This window comes from Pipistrellus kuhlii, unplaced genomic scaffold (assembly GCF_014108245.1).
Source record: "Pipistrellus kuhlii isolate mPipKuh1 unplaced genomic scaffold, mPipKuh1.p scaffold_m20_p_4, whole genome shotgun sequence".
Classification (NCBI taxonomy): Eukaryota; Metazoa; Chordata; class Mammalia; order Chiroptera; family Vespertilionidae; genus Pipistrellus; species Pipistrellus kuhlii.
The window spans coordinates 12,996,085-13,019,449 of record NW_023425540.1 but is presented as its reverse complement, the minus strand read 5'-3'; the positions used below and the strand labels follow the sequence as shown (position 1 = coordinate 13,019,449).

At 49.3% G+C, this 23,365-nt stretch overlaps 1 protein-coding gene across 8 annotated transcripts in view; it reads right to left on the bottom strand.

Moving 5' to 3' along the window:
- TRIO (trio Rho guanine nucleotide exchange factor) overlaps positions 1–18,537 on the bottom strand; it is a 284,086-nt gene extending 265,549 nt beyond the window's left edge. For all 8 annotated transcript variants that reach the window (XM_036410831.2, XM_036410832.2, XM_045571514.1 and 5 more), the window contains exon 1: positions 18,366–18,537. In XM_036410831.2, the coding sequence (XP_036266724.1) occupies positions 18,366–18,522 (157 nt within the window). In that variant the 5' untranslated portion in view covers positions 18,523–18,537. The remainder of the gene's footprint in view (positions 1–18,365) is intronic.
- Positions 18,538–23,365: the final 4,828 nt, after the last annotated feature.

The window sequence follows — 23,365 nt, the reverse complement described above, 5'->3', positions numbered from 1 at the left end:
TTTTAAAGTATAAGTACCAAGCACTTTTTAAATTTTTTTCAGAAGTGTCAATGGACTTAAGTCATCTCAGTGATTCATCCAGAAGGAGGCATGACTATATCTGTGGGAGTTGGGTTCAGAGCTGATCTATGGCTTCCTCCACTGAGTGGCAATAGAAGCTACCATCAGTACAAACAGCAGACAGCAGTGCAAAGTGCTCGTGCAGGCAGAGAAGGATCCAGAAGGGCCCTATGCATTTAATGTTGGGACACAACTTAAGACACACATTCACTTACAAGCAACTCAGGAATTGTCTGGAGACTGGAAAACTTGCTTCTTAATTTCCTTTGCAAATAACTGTTAAACTATGTCACATGGGAAATGAGTCGTGAAAATGTACAAAGGCACAGCCTGTTAAGATTTCTGAATACTTTAAGAATGTGATCATTAAAAAAATATAAAAATTAGCTTAAACACATGCTTATTACAGGTACCTAAAAAAACAAGGTAAGTTTTACTGAATTTTTAAATTCCACTACTAGGATCATCATTTCCTCAATTTGAAGTGGTTTAGCTATATATCCACGCTGGTCATTTACACATGTAAATTATAAGCAACTCCAAGCATGTGCATCTGTGTACATGTATACGTGTGTGCATGCATATGTATGCATGTGAGTGTGGGTGTGTGCATGTGTGTGTGCTTGAGCCAGAACTCCAACAAGTTGGCAGTTCCCAGCAAGAAGCAAAGAATGATTCTTAACAAGAGATACAATCTTTAAGAGTTGCACATCAGTCACAGACCAGAACAGGAAAAATTGCAACGTGGTCCTCTTGAAGGAAATACGCTTCCATGGCTGATCACATAGAAGACATCTTGAAAGTGAGCATGTTGCCTGACTCTACATAATCTTTGTAGTTCCTTCACGAGCAAAGCTCTGAGACGATGTCTCAATTACTATCAAGCCAGGAGATAAAAATTATCCCAGACTGGTGCTATAAATAAATAAATAAAAAGAGGGAGTATGAATTCTCTATGTGGAACTTACACAATATGTGGGTTCTAGAAGCAGAGGGATAGAGACCACTCCTAAAATGCTTTAAATAGTCGCTCCAACTGACACCCCTGCCATTGCACACTGTGCATATGGCATCTGTAATACCCACTTAGAACCTTCTCTGAACTCTGGCATTTTTACAGGTGAAAGAACAAAGTAAGGACTGATATTTTAAAATGTTCTCAAGTATCAGGACAAAGAACATGGGCTAGGAAAGTGTTAAATTACAAGCCATCTGTCCTGATAATTTACAATGTGATTTCTCTCATCTCCTTCAACACTGCATAACATCTCTATGGCAACACGGAGACTTCAACTGCGAGTCTGGAGGCCAATTGTGCTTCAGTCTGTTCACACAGAGCAGGCTCAAGCGGTCGGTGAGCTGCTGCACGAGCAGGTCTTCTCCTGCAGAAGGATGTCCCTGTCGTAAAGGGGCTGAGTTCACTCCCGATTCCCTCCAGGTAGGTCCAGGAGATGATTCTGCAAACTGCACATACCGTGCCTGACAGACTGGCCGAGTCCCATAACCCGCAATCAATACATGTACCTTTATATAACGCAGGGGTCCCTAAACCCAGCTGTGCAGCTGAACTCCCAGTAGGGCTCTTGCAAAATACGGACTCCAGGGCCCTGTTCTGGCTACTAAATCAGAATCTCTAGGGATTCTGTAATTTTTTAAAACTTTCCAGGCAAATCTGTTACGGTCTGGGTTAAGGAACCCACAGGAGTAAATCACAGGGCTACTTGGGGCCTGCCCTGGGCTCGTGGCTCCACCCTCCACCCTCCCAAGGAACAACCACAGCCCAAAGGAACCAGAACCAGAAGGGTCTCCTCGGGATGCCATGCCAGCGCTGAGGCCGGTGGCCAGGGCAGGACAGACAAGGACAGCTGCCCAAAGGAAGTGATCCTGAGCTGAGTCAGTCAAAAAAACCAAGAGCAGGAGGGAACACCCAACACCAAGGCAGGTTCCAGAGCACGTGCACAGAGCTGGGGGTGGAAAGGGGGCCTGAGAGGCTGTCAGGGGCAAGAAGTCTAGAAGCTTCCCTCAACTGGGGATAAACCGACCAGCTCTGAAACTCAAAAACCCCCACCTGTGACTAGAGCTGGCCTTGGTTACAAAGCATCATCCAAAGGATCTGGGAGCAGTAGAAAGAGAACAGAAAATAACTCTGCCCTTGTCTTCACCAAAATTCTCATCTGTGACACTGGAAAAATACTACACACATCAATAAATGTGCGATAAATGAGAGCTAATATACTGTGTCTTTTTGAGAGCATCTCAGATTTTATTTTCACCTTGAGAACAACTGCAATTAGGTAGACTTGAACTGGTCCCTCACCTCTTATTTTAATTTCTACATGATTCCCCAGCACATCTGAAAAAGAGGCCAAAAGAAAGAATCGCTTAATCGTCTTGTCTCTTTAGAATATACGCTCCCACTGGCCAGAACATTATTTTTGTCTTCTCCAGCTGTAGTACAGCACCTGGCACACTGACGCTGCTCACAGGACACCCAGCTCATTCATTACACGGTGCCATGTATATTAAATAATGCCCATAAAGTCCTTTGAAGATGAAAACCACTTCAAGTGCTAAGTAATTCTGAGCTGGGCATCTGAAACCGAGAAACAAAGATGACAGACCAAGCATCATGAAAAGGTCACCGCCCAGCAGGAAGGCTCTTGCGCAGCCAGATCTCTGGTCGCTTTGCAGGCAAGCTCCACAGCAGGCCCAACCCCAACCTGCTTTACGTGCTTTTAAAATGCATCATCGGTCAGGGGAAGCTTTCAAAGCACCGAAAAGAACAAAAGTCTTCAGCGGTTCCTTTCTTTCAGGGACCATTCCCAAAAGCCATTTCACAGAAACACAAATTCTTCTTCTTTCCCAGACGGCTCCTTTTCAGTGAAGCTAAAATACTCTGTAGAGAGCGTCAACTCGATTCTAAAACAGGCACAATGAAAATTCCCGCACAGAGCATATGTGATTTTATGCAAATCAATAGTGTCTATGCAAATCGATAAGTTTCTGTCCATATATGTGCACTCTAGGTCTCAGTCACGTTCACGAGTGAGCAGAGCTGATTCCAAAGTTCAAGGACACGGAGTTCACACGAGCAGGACAACCCTGGCTGTGATTCCTAACGTCAAGGCCACGTGCACTTTCAGGAGCAGGACGGCACAAAGTTGCCTCTCCTTCACCTGTCCCAACCTTTGTTAGGAAGACCAGAGTATCATCAGCCTCAGAGGAGCACTCACTGTACCCAATCCCCGCCCATTGGGAAGCCAAGTCGTCTTTTTCTTTTTGAGACTGAGACTTCCTCCAATTTTCCATGGGACAGATAGTTAATACAAAGTTTTCTAAGAAATTACTAAATGTACCATCAGATCACCACTGACCCCCCAATGAGATCTTATCCACATCTATCTCTTTCTCTCCCTCTTTCTCTCTCTCTCTCTCTCTCTCTCTCTCTCTCTCTCTCTCTCTCTCTCTCTCTCTCTCTCTCTCAAGCTCCCTAAACGCAGTCAGATATCTTGGCGCGATATACATGGCAGGACTGGAGGCAAAGTCTCGTTTCCGCCCAGGACACCCCTTTGGGGAGACAACACTGTGCCTGTGGCATCCTCACGTCTGTCCCTAACAGCTGGTGATCTGCAGCAAGCTCTAAAAAACCTCTCTGCACCCCCTTCCTCAGGTGTAACCTTAGATGTCACTGCCCACCTACCGTCCTTGCAGGGAGCTTTGAAAATCAGCAGCTGGTGGATAGTAAGGGCTCGATAAATAAAGACGTTTAAGAATCTGAAATACGTTGCCCATTTTGCCATGACCTTTTTTCTTTCTTGACTGATACATAACACATGCTGTGACAGTCACCCTCGAAAAGTGCACAATTCAGTGGTTTTTCATATACTGACAAGGTTGTGTAACCATCACCACTAGCTAATCTGGGATCATCAATCCCAGCACAATTACAGCTGAAAGGCTATGGTTATAAGCTTGACCTTAGAGTCCGACCCCGCAGTCCTGGGTAGCTGAGGGATGTGGGCTGCAGGGGGTGCAGCAAGTGCTGACAAACAAAGCTTGATGGAAAGCAGAGAATGGCAACAAGAGAATGGCAAGCAGATTCGAAATTCGCAAGAACATTGTAAACATCTTGCCCTTGTTTTGCTTTGTGTGATCTGACCATAAAATAAAGCTTCAGCTTACAGTATGTGTCACTGTTTCCTCATCCAGGCACAGTGATTCACCTGGTCCCAACTGAATTCTCTCGTCTGTTTTCTTTCCTCCTTCACCGCCCCTCCTCAGGTTCACCCCTGGCAGTGCTGGACATGGTTCATTTCCCCAGAATGCTTGACCCATTAGCAGTCATTCCCACTCCCCACCACCACCACCACCACCAATGACCTTTTACTCTCCAAATTTTCCAAATATCAAAAAAGCCTTTCCCATTTAAAATGTAAGAAAACTCTGACTCTTCTCTCTTGCTCAAATGTCTAGTTATAGGAAGGGCATCTAGAACTAGAGGACTGATTTCCCAGGATACAATCTAACAAGCACGAGGGCATTTATGGAAAATACGGAACATGATGATCTATGACCCTGAGCCTTTCTCCCAAAATCAAGGGCCTATGTTCTAAGTCATCGTTTAGCATAGACAACCACAGAGCAGCAAACACTTTGTCACATGAGATCTGCACCCACTATTCCATGGCTCCTGGAACTGGGAGCACACCCTTCCCCCAACCCCCACTGTGTTAAATTCACTGCAGGTGGTTTCCGGGAAGAAACACTTAGTCAATGAGCAGCAGCAAGAGTCTCTCCAGCCATGACTCACGGCTGACTCCAACCCAAGCTCGGGCTCCTGCCTTCCCCACAGAGGGTGATGGATTCCTGAGAAAAGCCAGCCCCACCCATCCTGGTCCCACCACACACCAACCCCCTACAGTGCCTACACCCATCACTTGGACTTAACCATCTCAGCGCTCTCCTTGTCATCCTCTCTTCCAGAAATCAGTACGTGCAGTGGACACGATAAACGTTCCCACAACAGGTGCCATCTTTACAACTTATGCACTTATTAGAAATTAATCTTCCTTTTTTTGGCAACCCCTCCTTTTTCAAATCCGAGCTTCAACATCACCAGCAAGCGAGCTGCTGATGGAGTCTGGCAGCTCTTCTCGCCGGCACGCCTCCGGGGAGTCCGGGCGCATTACTTCATCTGTTTTCCTTGGATGACTAGCTGACAGGCCCTGAGCTGAACAGAAGCTGACCGCTAACTGCTGATCCGAACGGGAAGAGGGAGGTTGGTTTATCCCAATGGTGTGAATTAGCATTTTGAAATGACTTTCTGCACATCCTAGGACTGAATAAATCCGTAAAGATACTGAGGATAAAGGAAGCCTTCTCGGTCAGAAAAGGGAATTACAGATGTGGAAAAGGGAAGACTAAATGCATCCTGTAGCTTTGGAACTGAAGGCATGAGTGTAAGCTCCTGGGTTTGATTATAAGCACATAAAGGCATACCAATGTACACATGTGTACATACACACATCACACATCCTAGCTCTGTCCACGGAGAAGTTCTAGAAGCAATGACACCGCTGTAGCAATGAGCTCACGTTGTGTTTCTAAATGCTGTTCTGTGCTCATGAACCAGCGCTCCTTGGAGAAATGGTTAATTCCAGGGCAAGAGCAAGGAAAGTACAACATAAAGCCTAAAACATCTTATGTTCAGAAAATAAGAAAGTTCTCAAAAAAAAAAAAAAAATGATGGGGTCCCGATTGGCATGGCACAGTGGATAGAGCGCCTGCCCCAGGAACCAAAGGGCCATGAGTTCACTTCCTAGTCAAGGGCACGTAGCTGCTTTGCAGGTCTGATCCCCACCCCAACCTTGTCGGCGTGGGGCGGGAGGCAACCAATCGGTGTGTCTCTCTCACAGCGATGTTTCTCTCTATGGCTCCTCTGTCTCTCCTCTCCCCACTCCCTTCCACCCTGAAAAATCAATGGAAAAAACATCCTTGGGTGAGAATTTAAAAAAAAAATGATGGGGACAGGTCACAAAAGATAAAGGAGTGAGACTAAAAGGACTCCCACTGGCCCGATCTTGGACATTTTGAACACCAAACCAAATAAGATAGCAAAGAATCATAACCCATTGAGTAAAAGAAGAACCCATGAGGATATATCAGTAAGCATCTGGGGCACAAGGAAAAGCTCTTCCTTATGGTAAAAAGCTGGCAAAATATAGAAGAGATGATGAAGTTAAAAAAAAAAAAATCGCCATTTTGCCATCATCAGAGGAATCACTGATTCAGGCAAGAATCATCAATGGATTCTACACCCAGCAAATAAAAGTCAGGAAACATAGTCTCAAATTATCTCCTCACAAAACGCTAATTACAGGGGGAAATCGGTGAAGAAACCTGGTCGTCTTTCCACCTGAACCAAATGACTGACGTGACCATCCCACGTGGGACAGCTGGGTCCCGACAGGATGTTCGGGGCAGAAATGTATGGCCTGAATCTCACCGTGAGGAATAGCCCAACCCAAACTGAGGGTGATCTTCCAAAGAACTGACTGTAATCTTCAAAAACATTAAAGTACCGGCACAGACAGACTGGGGAAATGTTCCAAATCAAAGAAGACCAGAGACAGCAACTAAAGGCAATGCTGGTCCTAAATACAATCCTGGACCACAAATATCAATGGCCAAGATAGATGTTTCTGGAACAACTGGTAAAACTGTAGTTACGTCAGTAGATTTAGATAATAATATTGTACCAAAATTAATTTCCTGATTTGGGTCATTATCTATGGAGAATGAATGCCCTGGCTCCTAGAAAATATTACCAAGCCGCCATTTAGATGTAAGCGCATCATCACCTCTGCAACTTACTCCCAAACGGTTCTGACACAAAAGAGTATGTAAACCATATATACTACACACACATATATGTACACATGTACATGTGTGTATGCACTCCATTATATTGGGAGAGGGGGGGTCACCACTGTGGTGAAACAGTAACAAATGGGGAATCTGAGTCTGAGTTCCCACTTCTTTGACCATGAGTTGTGACTTCTCAAAACAAACTTACCCCCCCCACACACACACACACAAAAGCAAGCAAACTACCAAATCAATAATCAAGACATGAATCAAGGCAACAGCCAAAAATAACAGTTTAATTTCAGTTTTTCTAAGCTAATGTGAATTTGAGTTCGGTACCTCCTTCGATTGTTTAAAATCAAAGGTAAACTGGCCTGGCCAGGTAGCTAAGTTGGTTAGAGCATCGTCACCATACTCCAAGGTCCAATCATGCTCTGGCTGAAATATTCAAAGCCCGAGGTAGATGTGGACTTCTCAAACACAGAGCAGACCATGTTCCCAGTGTGGAATGGTGCTGGGTGGTCCAGATGGGGATAACCCTGTGCAAGCATCCCATAAATCAGGCGCTGGTGGTGAGAGGGGGGCCGGATGGGCTATGACTGATGAAAGTGCACCCCCACTGCAGGAAAAGCCTGGGACACATGTCCACATTATCTCACTAAAGAGGGCAGTGAAACAAACCCTATTTCCCATGACCACACATCGACATTTCAATGAACAGCAGCAAAGAAATGAGTGGCTGCAACAAAACAGCTATAGAGAGAGACCCGGTGCTACCACACCCACCCACCCTATAAAACTGTCCCGAGAAGGAGCAGCTGAGCAGCCCCCAGCCCCTCCCCTCCCCACCCCCACCACTCCCTTCCTAAGTGAGAGAGGAAGTCCTGGCAATTTTTATGTGTCACACACAGCGCAGGCTGCAAAACTTCCCGCCCTGCCAGGACCCTCCTGGCCCCCCTTCCCTGATTTCCCTATGCCAGCCCTGCGGCCACGCCAACCCTGTGGCCACAGAGGCTTCTACCCAGCACTGCAGCCCCTGCCCAGCCAGGACTCCTCCAGGGAGCGGGGCGTGGGTGCCAGGAAAATTCACCTAGCCACACGCCTCAACTAGAGAGCTGGGCTTACCAGGGCTATTTTGGTTAAAAAAAAAAAAAAAAAGGAACATCAGTTTTAATTAGTTGCAAAGAGGAAAGACATAGAAACAAAATTACAGGGCCCGGACCAACATGAGAAAAGGCTGCTGTACCCTGGAATCTTCCACTCAACTTCTGTTTGGTGTGAGACTTGTAAATTACAGCCTCGCTCCTCCGCACACACAGATAGATGCATCCACTTTTGAAGATTTGAAAATTACAGCGCAGGGGCCTGTGGGATGCTGAGGGTCATTCCCATTCTCCCTCCGTTGGGGAGGGGAGGGCATCGGCGCTCTGCGGTCTGGCAGCCTTGGGTCTAAATTCCACTCTGGCCCTCACAGCGGTGCGGCCTGGGCAGGTCCTTCTGCCTAAAGAGGCTGAGGTCTTCATTCTAATTCACAGCAGTATCGTCCCCTGCTGAAAGCAGGGGGGTGGGGGAAGATAAAGCAACTGCACAGCATCTAGGGCCAGAGGCGCTCAGATGGCAGCCAGTGGTGGCACTAGCAGAGGTAACAGTTAAAATGGGCTTGACCAGGTTTCCTGAGAGGGCAGAATTGGTATTAATGGCATTTGGAGAAAATACACATATTTGACATGCCATCCTATGATCTTACAAGGGGTTACTGCTTTCTGGATGCACGTAATTTACTCTCTTCTGCAGCATAATTTCAGAGGTGCTCTCTGACCCCTGATGGCCGGCGCCTGGCCTCTCACAGGAGTCCAGAGAGCATGGAGACCAGATGGCCACTGCAAGACTGCCCGTCAAAAACAGCCCGTGTCCACGCTACAAACTGTCACAGGAAATGTAGAGATCCCCTCTGAATCCTGCATATGGTTATGGTCAAAGGTTTCCAGCCATTTGGTTCCAGGGACAGGTCCCATCTCGCGTACAGAATGAACCCTTCACTAAGTTAGGCAACAGCAGAGGTGAGGCAGGTCCTAAAAAGCAATGCCATCAGAGGAGAGAAGCGCCTGACAGTGAGTCCTGCCGAGTCTGCTCCTCAGCAGTGCAGTTCAGTATTGGGAAAGACAGGGTTACGCAGACCAGCTAACAAACACTGAAACGGAACGCCTCCCCCATGAAGCCCCTCCCAGGAGCAGCTGCCTGGCACAGGCAGACTGTTGAGGGTTGGGGTGGGGGGCATCTGCACTGAACTGTCGCAGAAGGAAAGGTCGGCCTGGACACCATCACATCAGCACTGTTCTCAAGGCTCCTGAGAGGATGAGTGCGCAGAATGTAGGTGGAGGTGACATCTCCCATGCATACACGAGTGAAGTATCCTCTGCCTCGATGCAGTGTTTATCTGAGCTAGGAACGGCCCCCTGCGTGCCAGCCAGCATCACTGTGGTTCTAGAAAGGGCAGTGAGGGATGGAAAGAATTTCTCATCATCATGATTTAAAAAGAAAAAAAAAAAGCTACCTAGGAACAAGAAACAGCGATTAGTAAGAGACTAATGATCCAGTTATTTGGATGCCAAGATATTAAACAACTTCAACTTTAGAGATTTTATTGTTTGAGACTAGTTAGGTAGAAATATTTATAACAACATGTTAATCAAACAATTGTCTCCCAGTTCAGAATAAATAATAGAGGAAGTGTACTTTCTGGCCCTTATCATTTGACATAGGTCCTTTAAAAGAGATTTCAAATATTAGTCTCTGATATATTCATTCATTTCATCTTGTACTGAAACCACCCATTTCAAAGAATTCCAAAGTGGGGTGTTTTGTAACTTTTCCAAGATCTATACAGGTACCTATGCAAACATGGGGGGGGGGAGACAAGGAACACTATCCTATATAATAAAAGGCTAATATGCAAATAGACTGAACGGTGGAACAACAAGAACCAAACAACCAAACAACGGGTCACTATGATGTGTGCTGACCATCAGGGGGCATGTGCAGAACATGGCAGGCTAGGCCACTGCGGGATGGTGGAGCAGGTGAGCAGGGGGGGAAGCCAGACCAAGGTGGGGCGCCTGTTGCTGTCATCTGGGCAAGCCTTTAGTAGTTACTGAAAATTCTTTGCTCCCATGCATCACAGTCCCACCCAGCGCTCACCTGCTGCCAGTGCCAGCCCCACTCGCATCTGATGCTGGCACCAGAGCCACTGCACCCGGCGCCAGTCCTGATCACTCAGCACCATCAGTGGGTGCCAGTGGCAGCTGCCAGCCCTGATCGCCCCCGAGGACTTCTCCACCTCCTCCTGCTCCTGAGGGAGTATTGGGGCAGCAGCGGGTGTGAGTGGGGCCAGCACCATCAGCACATGGGAGCAGTGGCTGCCTGTAGACAGTGGGCCGTGGAGGGAGAGGCCGGGCAAGGATGCAGAGAATGGGCTGAGAGATGACCCTGTGCCTACCAAAGCCTCAGAGCCCACAGTTCCTTTCAAGGTACATGAATTTATGCACTGGGCTCCTATCCTAAAAATATTCAAGGATTATACTTTTAAATTTGAGTTGTGTTTTTCTCAAGTTCAAGACTAGCTTTATTTTATGGTTATGAAAGTTGTGAGGGGACTAACAGTTTATAAATTCACTCATTAACCATCAATACTGGGAAATAGGTAGCTGCAAAGTCAAATATACACCTGACGGCCCAAGCGCAGAGAACACATAGATACTCACAGAGATTTTAATGCAGGAACAACCCCTCTCCCAAAGGAAGCCTACCCCTAGAAACTCCTTAACACCAGGAATGCTGACACTGCAGACCATCTTAAGTGAATTAATCTTCTTCTTTTTCAGTCTAGACAGCAGCAAACCTCACCTGAGTGGAAACATTTGAAGCAGGAAATATGGTGCCTGTTTATTTCTAAAGAGAGTCTTGAAGTCTGCCGACTTGACATACATGCTATATGGATTCCCCAAGTTAATGCTTCTTGCAGAACTCAAGAAAAGTTATTTCCTTGTAACTATCTTTAAAGTTTCCCTACCCCTAGAAATTACAGGAAGTGTGGTCCCACATAGGGCAGATTGAGTGACTATTGTTATTTTTTTAAATGAACAGAAAACCTTTCCAAAATAATTTGGTTTTGCTCCTGTTTACCTACAGAAATGACTTGCTTTGGATTTGGTTTCTGTTGGTATCACATGGTTTTTATTTGTGTTTCCTGGGTTGCTAGTCAGGCTGAATACTTATTGTTAGACGCCTGTATCTCTTTGAACTATCTTTGTGCCTATTTCTCTTTTGAGTTGTCTTATTGATTTGAGGAAGCCTTTATTTTTATTTTTTGTTAATCCTCACCTGAGGGTATTTTTTGCATTGGTTATTAAAGAGTGGATGGGAGGTGGGGAGAGAAACATCAATGCGAGAGAGGCACTTTGATTGGTTGCCTCCCCCAGGCACCCCTTCATGGGGCTGGGGATAGAGCTTACAATCAAGATTCATGCCCTTGACCAGAATCAAACCTGGGACCCTTCAGGGTCCGACACTCTTAACCACTGAGTCAAACCTGCTAGGGCAAGAAAGCCCTTTTTTTATTTCTTAGTATGATTTTTAATAAATGCTTGCTCCCAGTTTGTTAGCCTTTTTTAATTTATATACAGTAAAACTGGATCTTTGGGGTGGGAGGTGTAAAGTTCTATGAATCCTGATATATATATATATATATAATCACCACAACCAGTAAAAAAAAATAAAATAAAAACACCAAGCTCCGTTATCCCCCCAAATTCCCCTAATACTGCCCCTGATATTCACATCCTCACTACCCCCAACTCCTGCCAACCGACCATCCTGGCCTCTCACTGCAGGTCTCTCTTCCTGAGAACGTCGAGGAATCATACAGTGTGTGGCTTTGCAGACTGCCTTCCTTCACTCAGCAGTGAGCGGACATCAGTTTGTTTCTCTGTTCACAGCTACACTGTCTCCATGCTAAGAAGGGTAGCAGGCGGGAAAGGACCCCAGCACCAGGACCGCCAAGGACCTCTTTCCGGGAAGTGAAGGGTCCACATGGCTGCCCAAACCCTGCAGAAAGCCCTCCTAACGAGAAACCAAGAGCGCCCCATCACTGTCCACAACAAAACCATCCGCCTCCGTAACTCACATGGACACCACTAACCCAAACCCAAAGTGTCCTAGACCTACAGTCTGTTCTTTGTGCTGACTGACGTTTTCCACAAAGTTCTCAGTCAGTGTAACTGCTCAAGTGCACTCACTTATGATAAAGCTCATGTCTGGTGATGCCTCCAAAATACAAGATTTGATCTGTGGATTACTTCCCAACCCTTCCCACCCACACAAGAGTGGATATGTGGTTCATCAAAACAGTAAGCTATAAACTCAAGCATATTTTTCAACTAAATGAGGTAATCTTTGCACAGCACAGCTGGCACTGGACCAAATATCCCGTCACTGTGAAGAACCCCCTCCTCCAGCTCAGCACCCGGGCCTCATGGTTGAGAGTCTGTGCCTTCCACTCTCTTGCCCCCGACACATACCCTTCCCAGAGGGCAGGGGACTCATAATTTGGGTTTCAAGGGGCTTCCTTACATGGAGGGGGAATACAAGAGAGGAAATTCGGTAACGACAATTCAGTAAGCAAATGAAGTGCTTCCATTAGTGAATGGGAAGTGAAAAGGAGTATTTATGTCCCCGCTAATTATTAAACGTGAGAACATGATTTCCCATAAACGAAAATGTCTGTCTGCGAGTAAGGCTTAATAATGTCAAAAGTTTGGGAGACTGCACTGGAAATTTGAGCCAGATGTTGGTTTCCTCTTTATAAACTGGCAGGGGTGGCGGGCACGCAGGGCCTGGTATGGGCTGGGCACCGGGGTGAGCAAGCAGGCAAAGGCCCTGAGGGGCAGTAAGTACCTCCACTGTGGGCACAGGAGGCACAGGAGGGAAGGGAGCGAGCAGAGGGAAAGGTAGCAGAAAGCAACGCCCTGCAGAACCTTGTCTTATTCCTGCCTCTTTTCTCCTCTTTGCTTCTTTTCTCTCAGTGTGGCAGAACAGCAACAGGAATTCCAGAATGGCTCCAGCTAAATGGTCACCAGCAGCATTCCTAAGTGCAGGGACACTGAGAGACACCGGGTCCTTGCTCCCGCCCTCGCTCTGTTCCGCTGAACACTCATCAGTAGATATTAGAGTAGGGCACCAGTGACTGCGTCATGCCCCACCTAATCCCGCTTACCCTTTCTCCAGCCCTAGGCCATCCTGTCCACTGCCCACGACCAGCTGAGGAGCATGGAGAAGATGGAAAAGACAGCATCCCCATCCACAAGACGAAGAACGCAGTCAGTCCCCCGAGTCCAATTAGCTAAACACTCGGGGAAGAAGGAAATCAGAAAGGACATCAGAGCGTGTCTCTACCTTCACCGAAACAGCAGGATTCTCGCTCAAATGCATCCCTTCACTGTCCACAGAGAAGCAGCTGTCCCTGCAGTGGTGCTACCAAAACTCTGGCAATGCAACACACTGAAGGAAATAAAAACCAATTCATTACGGAATTGAGGAGGAATGAAGGGGGATGCGAAGACTGCTTTTTATAGCAAAGCACAATTCATCACTATCAGCATAAGTGATTTTACTAGGCATAAAGTGTGGCTATTGATTAAGAATTTGACTTTTCTCTGGAATTCTGCCAAGGATATGAAATAAAATTTTATTTTCTCAGTAGGGGAGTGAAGTACATAAACTTAAAATATCAGATACTGCTGATTTAAATGACAGCTTCAAACGTATCTTTCATTTTCAGTTAAAAACAAACCCCACATTTGCCCTAGTATTCAGAATGTCTAAAAAGACGAGCTCAACCACCTATTTTAACATCCATTTGAAACAGCACCTTTGTTTTCACTTAAATCTTGTTCAGTCATTTAAATGGTTAAAATGTCTTCATTTACATCTTCATTTGAATCTGGGATGGTTAAACTGCAACTGGAAAGATACAATATCACAGCCCATAAGTCAGTTTACAAGGTCTCAGTGAAAAGTTTCTGTCAAAGACTGTTTTACTGCTCTTTGCTTTCTTGAAAGTCACTTCTAGGAGTATTTTTTTTTGCTATCGCTTTGCTCTCTTTTAAAATTGTGCCACTGAAAAGGAGAAACCAACACTTACTATCAAATTACATTTCCTTCAGAGTCCCTTTTCAAAATATTGAGGGTAAGGAGGACGGACTTGGTAGGGCAATAATTCTTACTGGCGCTCACAAAGACCAAAGCTGCCAGCTCTGCACACACAGAGGTAACCCGACCAGCCTGGGGGCCTGCTGCTTACGGTGTGTTAGAAGCGTAAATATGAAGACATGCTTCCTTTGACGCTCCATGAGGAAGCCGTCATATCAAAACATGGGAAGGTATGCATGTGTGTCCCACCCTAAGAACCCGACTCCTCCTCCACATAACCCATAGGAAAGAGAGTGTCTGCTGCCAGGAGTCCAGAACAAGATTTAACGAAAACAAACAAACAAACAATCAATCAAAAAAACCAGCACCAAGGGCCAGGATGCTTCAGAAAAACCACAAACCTTCTTTGCACATTCATTTAATCCAACCTAAAACATGCCAGGCAGGTTAAAAATAATGCATTTATGTAAGCACACCTACCCCCCCCACACACACACACACACACTTGCAAGGTTAAATAGAGAGCTCTGAAAGAATGATTTATTGCCACAAGAACAGAGCCCCAAAATAGATTGGCAATAAAAGTGATTGGTCCCATGGGGTTGAGAACTAATGTAAGCAAAGTCCTTGCCATGAGAGGCGTCCAGGAAAAAGTACCCGAGCCAGGGGCGCTTCCCTACCCTGACCCCACCTCTACCAGTCCCACTCTGAGCAAGTCGCTTAACCTCCCTGATAGCCTAGATAAAACGTCATAATAAATTAAGTAATTAAAAAACCGTACTTGCTCAGCTCTGTGATGCTTTGACGTTTGCTGTATCCTTCTTGATGCTGAGTTCTGTGCAAAAGAGGACAGTGAGGTCTGAAAGTCACTAACTTGTGGAAAAATCTCAGTTGCGCTGTAACACACCATAACCACATTTTTTTGGCTCAGTGCAATTTAACACTAATTGACCTTCCTGCAAGTGCCAGATCTATAAAAGGGGGACCAGGATTGTCCAAATGTATAGGAGGTTTCTGAGCCAAGGACCTGAGTGGAGAATGAAATGACAGACTATGAGGTGAGACCTTGAGCAAGGTGGACACTGGGTGCCACAAAGCAGGCGAAAAACAACCATTGCCTGAAGACCTAAACTACCCAAGAAACGTGGAGGGAACCACCGAATCCGAGAGAGTGAAACAGCCCTGAGCCATCTTCTCAGACCCCTTCCCAAGGGCAGGAGTCCTGTCACCAGCATCCACCTCTGAACCTTGGCAGGCGGCAACACCCCCGCTTCAGCACTTCCAGTAACGACACATGGCAGCCCGTTCTACTCTTGTTTTTTGTTTTAATCCTCACCCGAGGAAATTTATCCATTGACTTTTAGGGAGAGTGAAGAGAGAGGAAAAGACAGTGAAACATCAATGGGAGAGAACATCAACTGGTTGTCTCCTGCATGAGCCCCAACCAGGGCCCAGGCCAGGCAAGGAACCTACAACCAAGGTAAGTGCCCTTAACCAGAATTAAACCGGGGACCCCGGGGTCCACAGGCTTACGTTCGATCCACTGAACCAATCTGGCTAGGGTCATTTCACTTTGTTTAAAAGTCCTGTTGAACTAATGTCTTTCCCCTTCTTTCATCCAACCCTGGGTACTGCTTTTCAATGTGTGTTTACAAATATAAATTGTACAGCAGCACAGATAAGGAATAAGAGGAAGAAAAGAAGGTAAGGTAGCCAAGCTAACAGTTTAAGGCTGAGACATGAAAAGCAATGAGGAGAAGCACCAAGTCTAGGTCAGGTTGGCATTCTTAAATCCCAGGCTCAAAAACAGCCTGGAGAAAAGTTCACACCTAGACCTGTCCACCCCAACCAATGACTACTGATTTCTGTGTTTCTATATCTTAGGAAACAATGTTGCATTTCTCTAATAGATTGGCCTCTCCATTCAGCCATTCACTTTCAATCAAAACTGCCCAGGGGCACCACTACCTGAGCCATTCTACCAGCTGAGCTCCCCACCCAGGTCCTCTTGCTTATCTGTCCTGACTGCCCAAAACCCTACTAACCCCCACCAATCCAACTGAATGGTCCCTCTCTAGCCTCTGCTAGACATCACTGCCCTAGATGACAGAGCCAAGATCTAGGTCAGGAATTCAGATCTGCCCAAAGGAGGGAGACACGCTTTTAAAAGACCTTGGGATTTCCCTTGGGACGGGGCAGCGATCTGCTCTGGCTCCTGATCCCACATCAAACAACTGAAGAGATGATTTGTCAGATCGTTTTGGAGGATGAAAGAAAAAAGCGAACCAGTGAGCAGCACTGTCTGGTTCTGCCCCAAAATGAGCATGGGAGCAAGCATGGCCAACAGAGGCATCTGCCCCGCTAAGTCCCCACAGTAACACGGAGCAAGTTTCCTGCGGGCACCCAGTCCTCCCTGATGTCTTTGGGGGCTTAGGGGCAGAAGTCATGCCCCTAATAGGTATAATAAAGGTGTGAGAACGTCTGGTCTCACAAGCACTGTCAATTCCATCCGCAGAGCAGGGAGCCTTCCTAGCTGAGAGGAGCTGCATTCTGCACAGAGTCTATTATTTCGTGACAGGTGGTGGAGTCGAGAGAGAAGACAGGCTAGACTTTAGCTTCAGGGCACGAAAGGAAGACGACCCAGTTCTGCTATTAGGAAGTAAGACGGGGCTGCTCCATCGCGCTGGGTGCACACAGAACGGCTTTCATCTCGAGTTCATGTTTTTTTAAACCTTTGCTTTCTGCAAGGACCTCACACGGAAAGAGGGAGCACCACCCAGAAGTATATTAACCCCAAGCTGACACTGTAGGGTTGGCATATGTCACTCCCAGCCACGATCAATCTGTTCCACCGACTCAGAAATAACGCCGCCTGGCCAGGATCAAGAAATCGAGCGGAAGACAGCGCTAAACCGGGTTATCTACCGACACCGCTAACTTCTGCCTCCGACCACCGCCCTCCCGATGCAAACTGCTCCTGGGGACCAGTATGAATTGCCAAACTGATCTCATCACCGAACCTGGGTGCTGCATTTGGAAAGAGGGGATGGAGAAGCTGAGCCTCCGACCTCCCGGCACGCGCCCCAGGACCCGCCGCTCCCCCCAGCCTACCTGGCCTGCCACCCTCCCCGCTGCTGCCGCCACCAGCACCCCGCACACGCCCCGCGCACGCCGTCCGACCCGGCCCCGACCTGGCCCGCCTCCTCCGCTCCACAGCCCCGAGGCTGCAGCCTCCCTGCACCGCGCCGGGCCAGCGGGACCCTGCGCCCCGGGATCCGGCCCGCGGCCGCCGCCGCCGGCACCTCTGCAGCCGCCCGCACGGCGCGAGCAGACGGGCCGGGGCGCGGGGACGTGGACCCGTCTCGCGCGGGCTCTGGACCGTGCGGGTACGGAGGGGGGTTGGAGGGGGATGCACTGCCGCTTGGGGCCCGGGGACCTCCAGTCACGCCCCCCGCGCCTCCTTCGGATGGCAGAGCTCGCCTCTCCCGCGGCCACCCCCTCCGCGCCTGAGAGACACCTGGCACTGCCTCCACCTCCGAGCCACCCAGGCGGCGCCCCGCAGGCTCCCGCCCCGCGGCCACCGCGCTCCCAGTTGTCCCTCCCGGGCCGCCCCCGGAGACAATGGCTCGGCCGCCTCCAGGCCGGCCACCCTCCCACCACTATCACCTCCATCACCCCCAACACGGGTGCCGCGGCCGCCACGGGTCACCGAAGAGTACACCGAGGCCGGGGAGGTGACAGGCGGAGGGGAGGGGAGGGAAGGGCCGAGCTAAGGAAGCTGCCCGCTCCCGGGGTCCGGGAAGGGCCGAGCACACACTGGCCGCCGGCACCGGCCCAGCGGAGAGCCCGCTTCCCGGGGCCCGGCCCGCGGCCCCCGTCCGGCCTCCGGGACCGGAGCCTCCGCCCTCGCCTCCCGCCGCCCCCTCCGCGGCCCTCCCGCGACAGAGACAAAGAGCCGGCGCCCCAACCCGTGGAAGGGCGGCCGCCGGGTGGGTCTGCAGCCGGGGAGGCTGCGCCCCGGGCCGGCGTGCGGGCGGGCGCGGGGGGAGGACGGGCCGGGCGCGGGGCGCGGGGCAGCGCGGGCAGCGACAGGGCACCGCGCGGGGCAGGTCCCGGAGCCCGGGGCGGGCGCCGGGGGTCGGCGGGAGCGCGCCGGGCCCGACGTGCGGGCGAGCACGGGGCGCGCGGGGACCCAGAGCCGCACCTCCCGCCGGCGCCGCAGCGGCACTCACCGGATCGGAAGAAGGCCGCGATGTCGGCCAGGTCCTTGGCCGCCTCCTCGGTCCCCTCGCCGGCGCCGCCTCCGCAGCCCGAGCCCGCCGCGCCGGCCGAGGCGGCGGGGCCGGAGGACGCGGCGGGGGCGGCGGCGCCACCGCTGCTGCCGCTCATGGCTGCGGCGGCGCCCGCGGCCGCGCCCGGCTCGGGCCCCGCGCCCCTTGCGCCCCGCGCCCCCGCCCCGCGCCGGGCCTGGCGGAGCCGAGCGCCCAGCTGCCCGCGCCCGGCGCGCGGACGCCTAGCCCCGGGGCGGCGGCGGCGGCGGCGGCGGCGGGCGGCGGTGGCGGCGCGGCCCGGGGAGCGCCCACATAGACGAGGACTCCGCCCGGGAGCCGCCGCGAGCCGGCCGCGGGGCGGGGGCGCGGGGCGGGCGCAGCCTCCGCGGCGGCGCCGGCCGGAGCGGCTCGGGACACGCGATCGCAGGGGCTGTGGGCCCGAGGCCGGCAGGGTCTCCGCGATCACGGGCGCCGGCGGCAGCCGCGAGCCTCCATCTTGATTTCCAATGGGGAAGGAAGGAGGGGGCGGGGGGAAATCACAGCCCAGGGAACCCGGGTGAAAGGAAAAGGGAGAGCAGGGAAAGGAGAGGAAGGAAAAAAAGAGGGGCTTCGGCAATTTCCGGCGAGCATCGTCAGGGGCCCGAGCGGGGCTCGGGGGTGGGCGGAGCCTGGGGAGGGCGGGGCCTGTAGGAGGGCGGGGTCTTGGAGGGGCGGGGCCTCTCGGGGTGGCCCGGCGCCCAGAAAGCGGGCGGGTGGCTGCCGGAGCGTTCAGCCGAGCTCCGGATCCTCCTCCCCGCAGCTCCGGCCCCTTGGAAGGAACAAGGACGAGCCCGGCCGGCGAACCTTTCCAGGCCCGGCGTTGTGTCCCCCGCTGTGCGCTCGCTCCTGCACCGCCAGCACCGAGATGTTGATTACCTATCTCGCCGGCAGGGCTGGGGACTCGGCACTGGCACGTACTAGGTGCTCCGTAATAGCTGATGAGTGAAGAGACATCGTGAGAGCAGGTTAGCGGCTCCAGCCCCGAGGGAGGCAAGCCTCTGAACTCCTTGTGGGGGTAGGGGGACCTCTCCCCATCTATAAAATGAGATTCTGAACTCACTCCACCAAAATGCAGAGAATGGGGAAGGTGATGGGACTGGGGAGACCCAAGGGAAATGGGTAGGTGACCTCCAGGTTTAGGGAAGGTCCGAGTCAAACCAGCACTTAACAAATATCCACGTATAAAACCTCAAAGATGTGGCTACAAGAGAAATGATCAAAAAGATTGGTGCCAGAGGCTAGAGGATCCAACGTGGCAGAAAATAAGAAAAGACGGAAACAAGATGAATATTTTTATAACTGGATGCTGAAACCACAATACGTGTATCCTGGAAATGAACAAATGAATGAATGGTGTACTGGGTTTCTCACTTAGGTAACCAATAAGCAAGGGGAGGAAGCTAAATGATCCATGTGGATTAAGTTTGGAGACATCAGTATGAGTTTATGTTTAGCTTAAGATAGATACAAATGGATACGTAAAATGATTTACAGATATGCATATATGCGTGGATTAGAAACACTGGCATAGATTTCCTTGCTCTGTCAACTAAGTGGTCTTAGAAATAACATTCCAGTAGCAATGAGCATATCTGGCACTCAGATCTTGTCTTTAACGTGATCTCCAATAAAAGGAGCAAAGTCTCCTGGGAAAAATGGCTGGTTCTAGGACTGGGACAAGAAATATGCAAGACCAGCCTGGAGCATGTTCTGCCTGAAGGTAAGGAACTGTTCAAAACAAGGTTTAGTGGTGTGTTGTTGTTGTTTTTTTTTTAACAAATAACAGAAATAAGGAAAGTGGTATGTCAAAGGAGGCAATTGAAAGAGCTCCCAATGGCCAAAGCTAGAACAATTTGAGCAAGAAAATAAAGTGATTCTTGATTATAACCCAAAGTATAAAATAAGTATCCATGAGTCTATTCTGATATAAAGAAATGATTTCATAAGTAAATGGAGAGAAGACGGAATATCCCATGCATAGGGATTCCAAATCATTTGTGCAGGTACTCCATCCTCAATGAGGTGGGATAGAACTCCTCTCTCCTTAACTACCGGCTGCACTTCCAACAATTACAAAGTGGAAAGGGAATGGAAAGTAACCTTACGAGGGAGAAACCTAACGAAACACTACTTTGGCCAGGCTATCAGCATTACATTAGCATCAACAGTACTAAATTATGTGGACGGTATGGTATATGCCCTTCGTACAACATGATGAGAATGCCACTTCCCTCTGTGGCCCTCTTCCCCCAAACACATAACCCCAGGTTCATCTTGAGAAAAACATCAGACAAATCCCAAATGAGGCACATTCTACAAAGTACCTAACCAGTACCCCCCCCCAAAAAAAAACTCTCAAAGTCATCAAAAATAAGGAATCCAGAAAAACTGTCACAGCCAAGAGGAGTTCAAGAAAACAAAACAACCAAACATAATGGGAGCCAATAAAAGAAATCGTAAAAACTAAGAAAATCTGAATAATGTATGCACCTTGGTTGGTAATAATGTACCAATGCCAATTCATTCATTGTGAATAGTGTGAGGTAACTGGGTGTAGGGTATATAGGAATGTCCCATTTTCACAACTTCCCTGAAAATCTAAATCTATAAAAAGAAAGAAGTTTATTTAAACATTATTTAATTGTGTGATATCTCACAATGAAAAAAAAAAAATGCAGGAGGTCCGAATTTCACAGGCCATTAGCTCAGGTGTGCTGACAATGTTTCTTTTCCTTTTTTTTCTGTTGGGTAATTTCTTATCTCCAGCTCCCATTCCTTCCTTGGCAGAAAGCTTAATCCTGGTTCAGGAAAGACTGTCTCCAGGATTCTTCTTCGTCAGTTGAATGCTTTTGCCCCCTGCCTTCTTCCCGAGGTTGCAGCCAAGCTCCCGGAGGCATTGGCGAGATCTCAGTGTGGGGCGAGGATGGAGAGGTTGCCCGGGGCCCTTGGTCATCACGGGCTCATGCTGGCACCAGTGTGGCTGGTGGCCCATGTCTGTCCTCCTCCCTGACATTCCTGCCTGGACTGCAGGCAGTGCTATGACCTTGCTGCTTTGTGTGGTGAGTCGTCCTCACCCAACCGCTTGACCTCTCCAGGTCTGCTGGCAGTCAGAGCTGTTCTCAACCACTCAGGATAACATGCAGCTGCTTACAGAGCTGCCTCGTCCCCCTTCTCACCCACCCCAGAGGATGAAGCCAAGTTCTCTCTGTTCCCTGATCCATCAAGCCCGCCTGGGCACAGGCTTCCTGTCTCAGAAACTCAAGTCAGAGCCTAATGTTACCCATTGCCCCTTCATCCCCCCAACTGCAGAATTATTCCCTCTGCAAGAAGGAAAGCTCTCTCCAGTTTCATCAGGCTTTCTTCCAAATGGATTGTTTTGGGCACAGCCTCTGTGTTCTTAGGAGGCTCAGTTTTAGTATTCAAAACTTTTTCTCTCCGATTATTTCCTCCACCGTGAGTTCCAAGAGCATTTTGAAACTCAGAAGTCAAGTGCTGAGTTCTTGCTTTTGCTTTGCATTCCTCCCATAGTAATCCTGCTCTGCGGGTAGTGCATGGGTAGTGCATGCCGAGGCCCTCGCTGCTTCCTAAACGATAAAGAGAGGTCAGGACCTTGAAAAATAAAAACTGCTGGGAGGTGAGGGGGCAGGTTGTATATCATGCATCCACAGAAAGGTTCATAAATACCATCGTAATAGTGGTGGTACTCAGGAAGTGGCAACTAGAAAAGGCCCATTTCTGTGGGCGGGTTCTCATCTGAGGGCAAGTTCTGGGTATTGGGAGTTGGCTGGACAGAGAATGTGACTGAGTGGTAATGACTGCTAAGGGTGCTGGGGATCAAGGTGGCCCCAGAATACATGTGTTTGGGTATGAGGCACTCTCTAGGGTCGAGGTCCAGACATTGACCAATTCTTCTATCTCAACTATTATAGAATCAATTCCAAGAAAGCAATATAGAAGGTTTGGGTCTGAGTGTGGGACATGCAGGAAGGCTCACTCAGACTAGAATAAGAGAAAGAACTGCATACAGGTTGTTGTGCTTCCTGTCATCTGAGCAGTGGAGGGGAATCTAAACAGGGTTTCCTGGCAGCTGCTGCTGGTCTGTCGATCCCACCCCACCTTCAACATTCAGCTCAGATTTCATCCCCTTCCATGGTGCTCCTGCATAACTCAGATGGACCTGTTCTCTCCTCTGCGTTCTGCAGCACCAGTCGTTCTGGCATTTGAGCGTTACTGCATTCCATTGAGTATGTCATTTGTGCTTAATGTCCTGCCTACAAGATGAGGAGATCCTTTGCAGTCAGTACACAAGCATCAGCAAGTCTCTGTGTGTGCCTAGAACTGTAACAGGCCGGAGGATACGAAGCAAAAGGAACAGCAAAAGCCAGCTGGGATAGACACTGCAAGCTGTCTGCTCAACATCCTCTCTCTCCTTCCTAGCAGAACCCATGCCTGACTAAAACACTCCATTTCCCAGCCATGGTGGCCCTGTGACTTCACGCTGGCAGATGAGATATAAGTGGAAGGGACTGGGCAGGGCTCACAAGAAGGTCTTCAGACTCAACATGTGCGTGCCCTTTGCCCTTTACCCTTTGTCCTTTCTTCTCCAAAACACGGACAAGATGCTAGAGGTAAAGAGGCTGTGCGGTGACTATGAGAGGGTGAGCATATGGACAGAAGAAGCACATGGAACAGATGACTGAGTGAGCTGCCCAGCTCCGGTCTTCTTGTTCCGTACAAGACAAAGACTTGGCTTTAGTTACGTGGCTGTAAATTGTGCAGCCAAAACAGCTCCTGACGGACGGACCAGCCTGGTTTTCTATCAGTGTTTTTCAAACTTTCCCACCAAAAAACCTTGAAGATGGAGGAGGGTGAAGAGACAAGGCAAAGTTGTATCCTTGGAGGCCTGGAAAGGGAATTCAAAC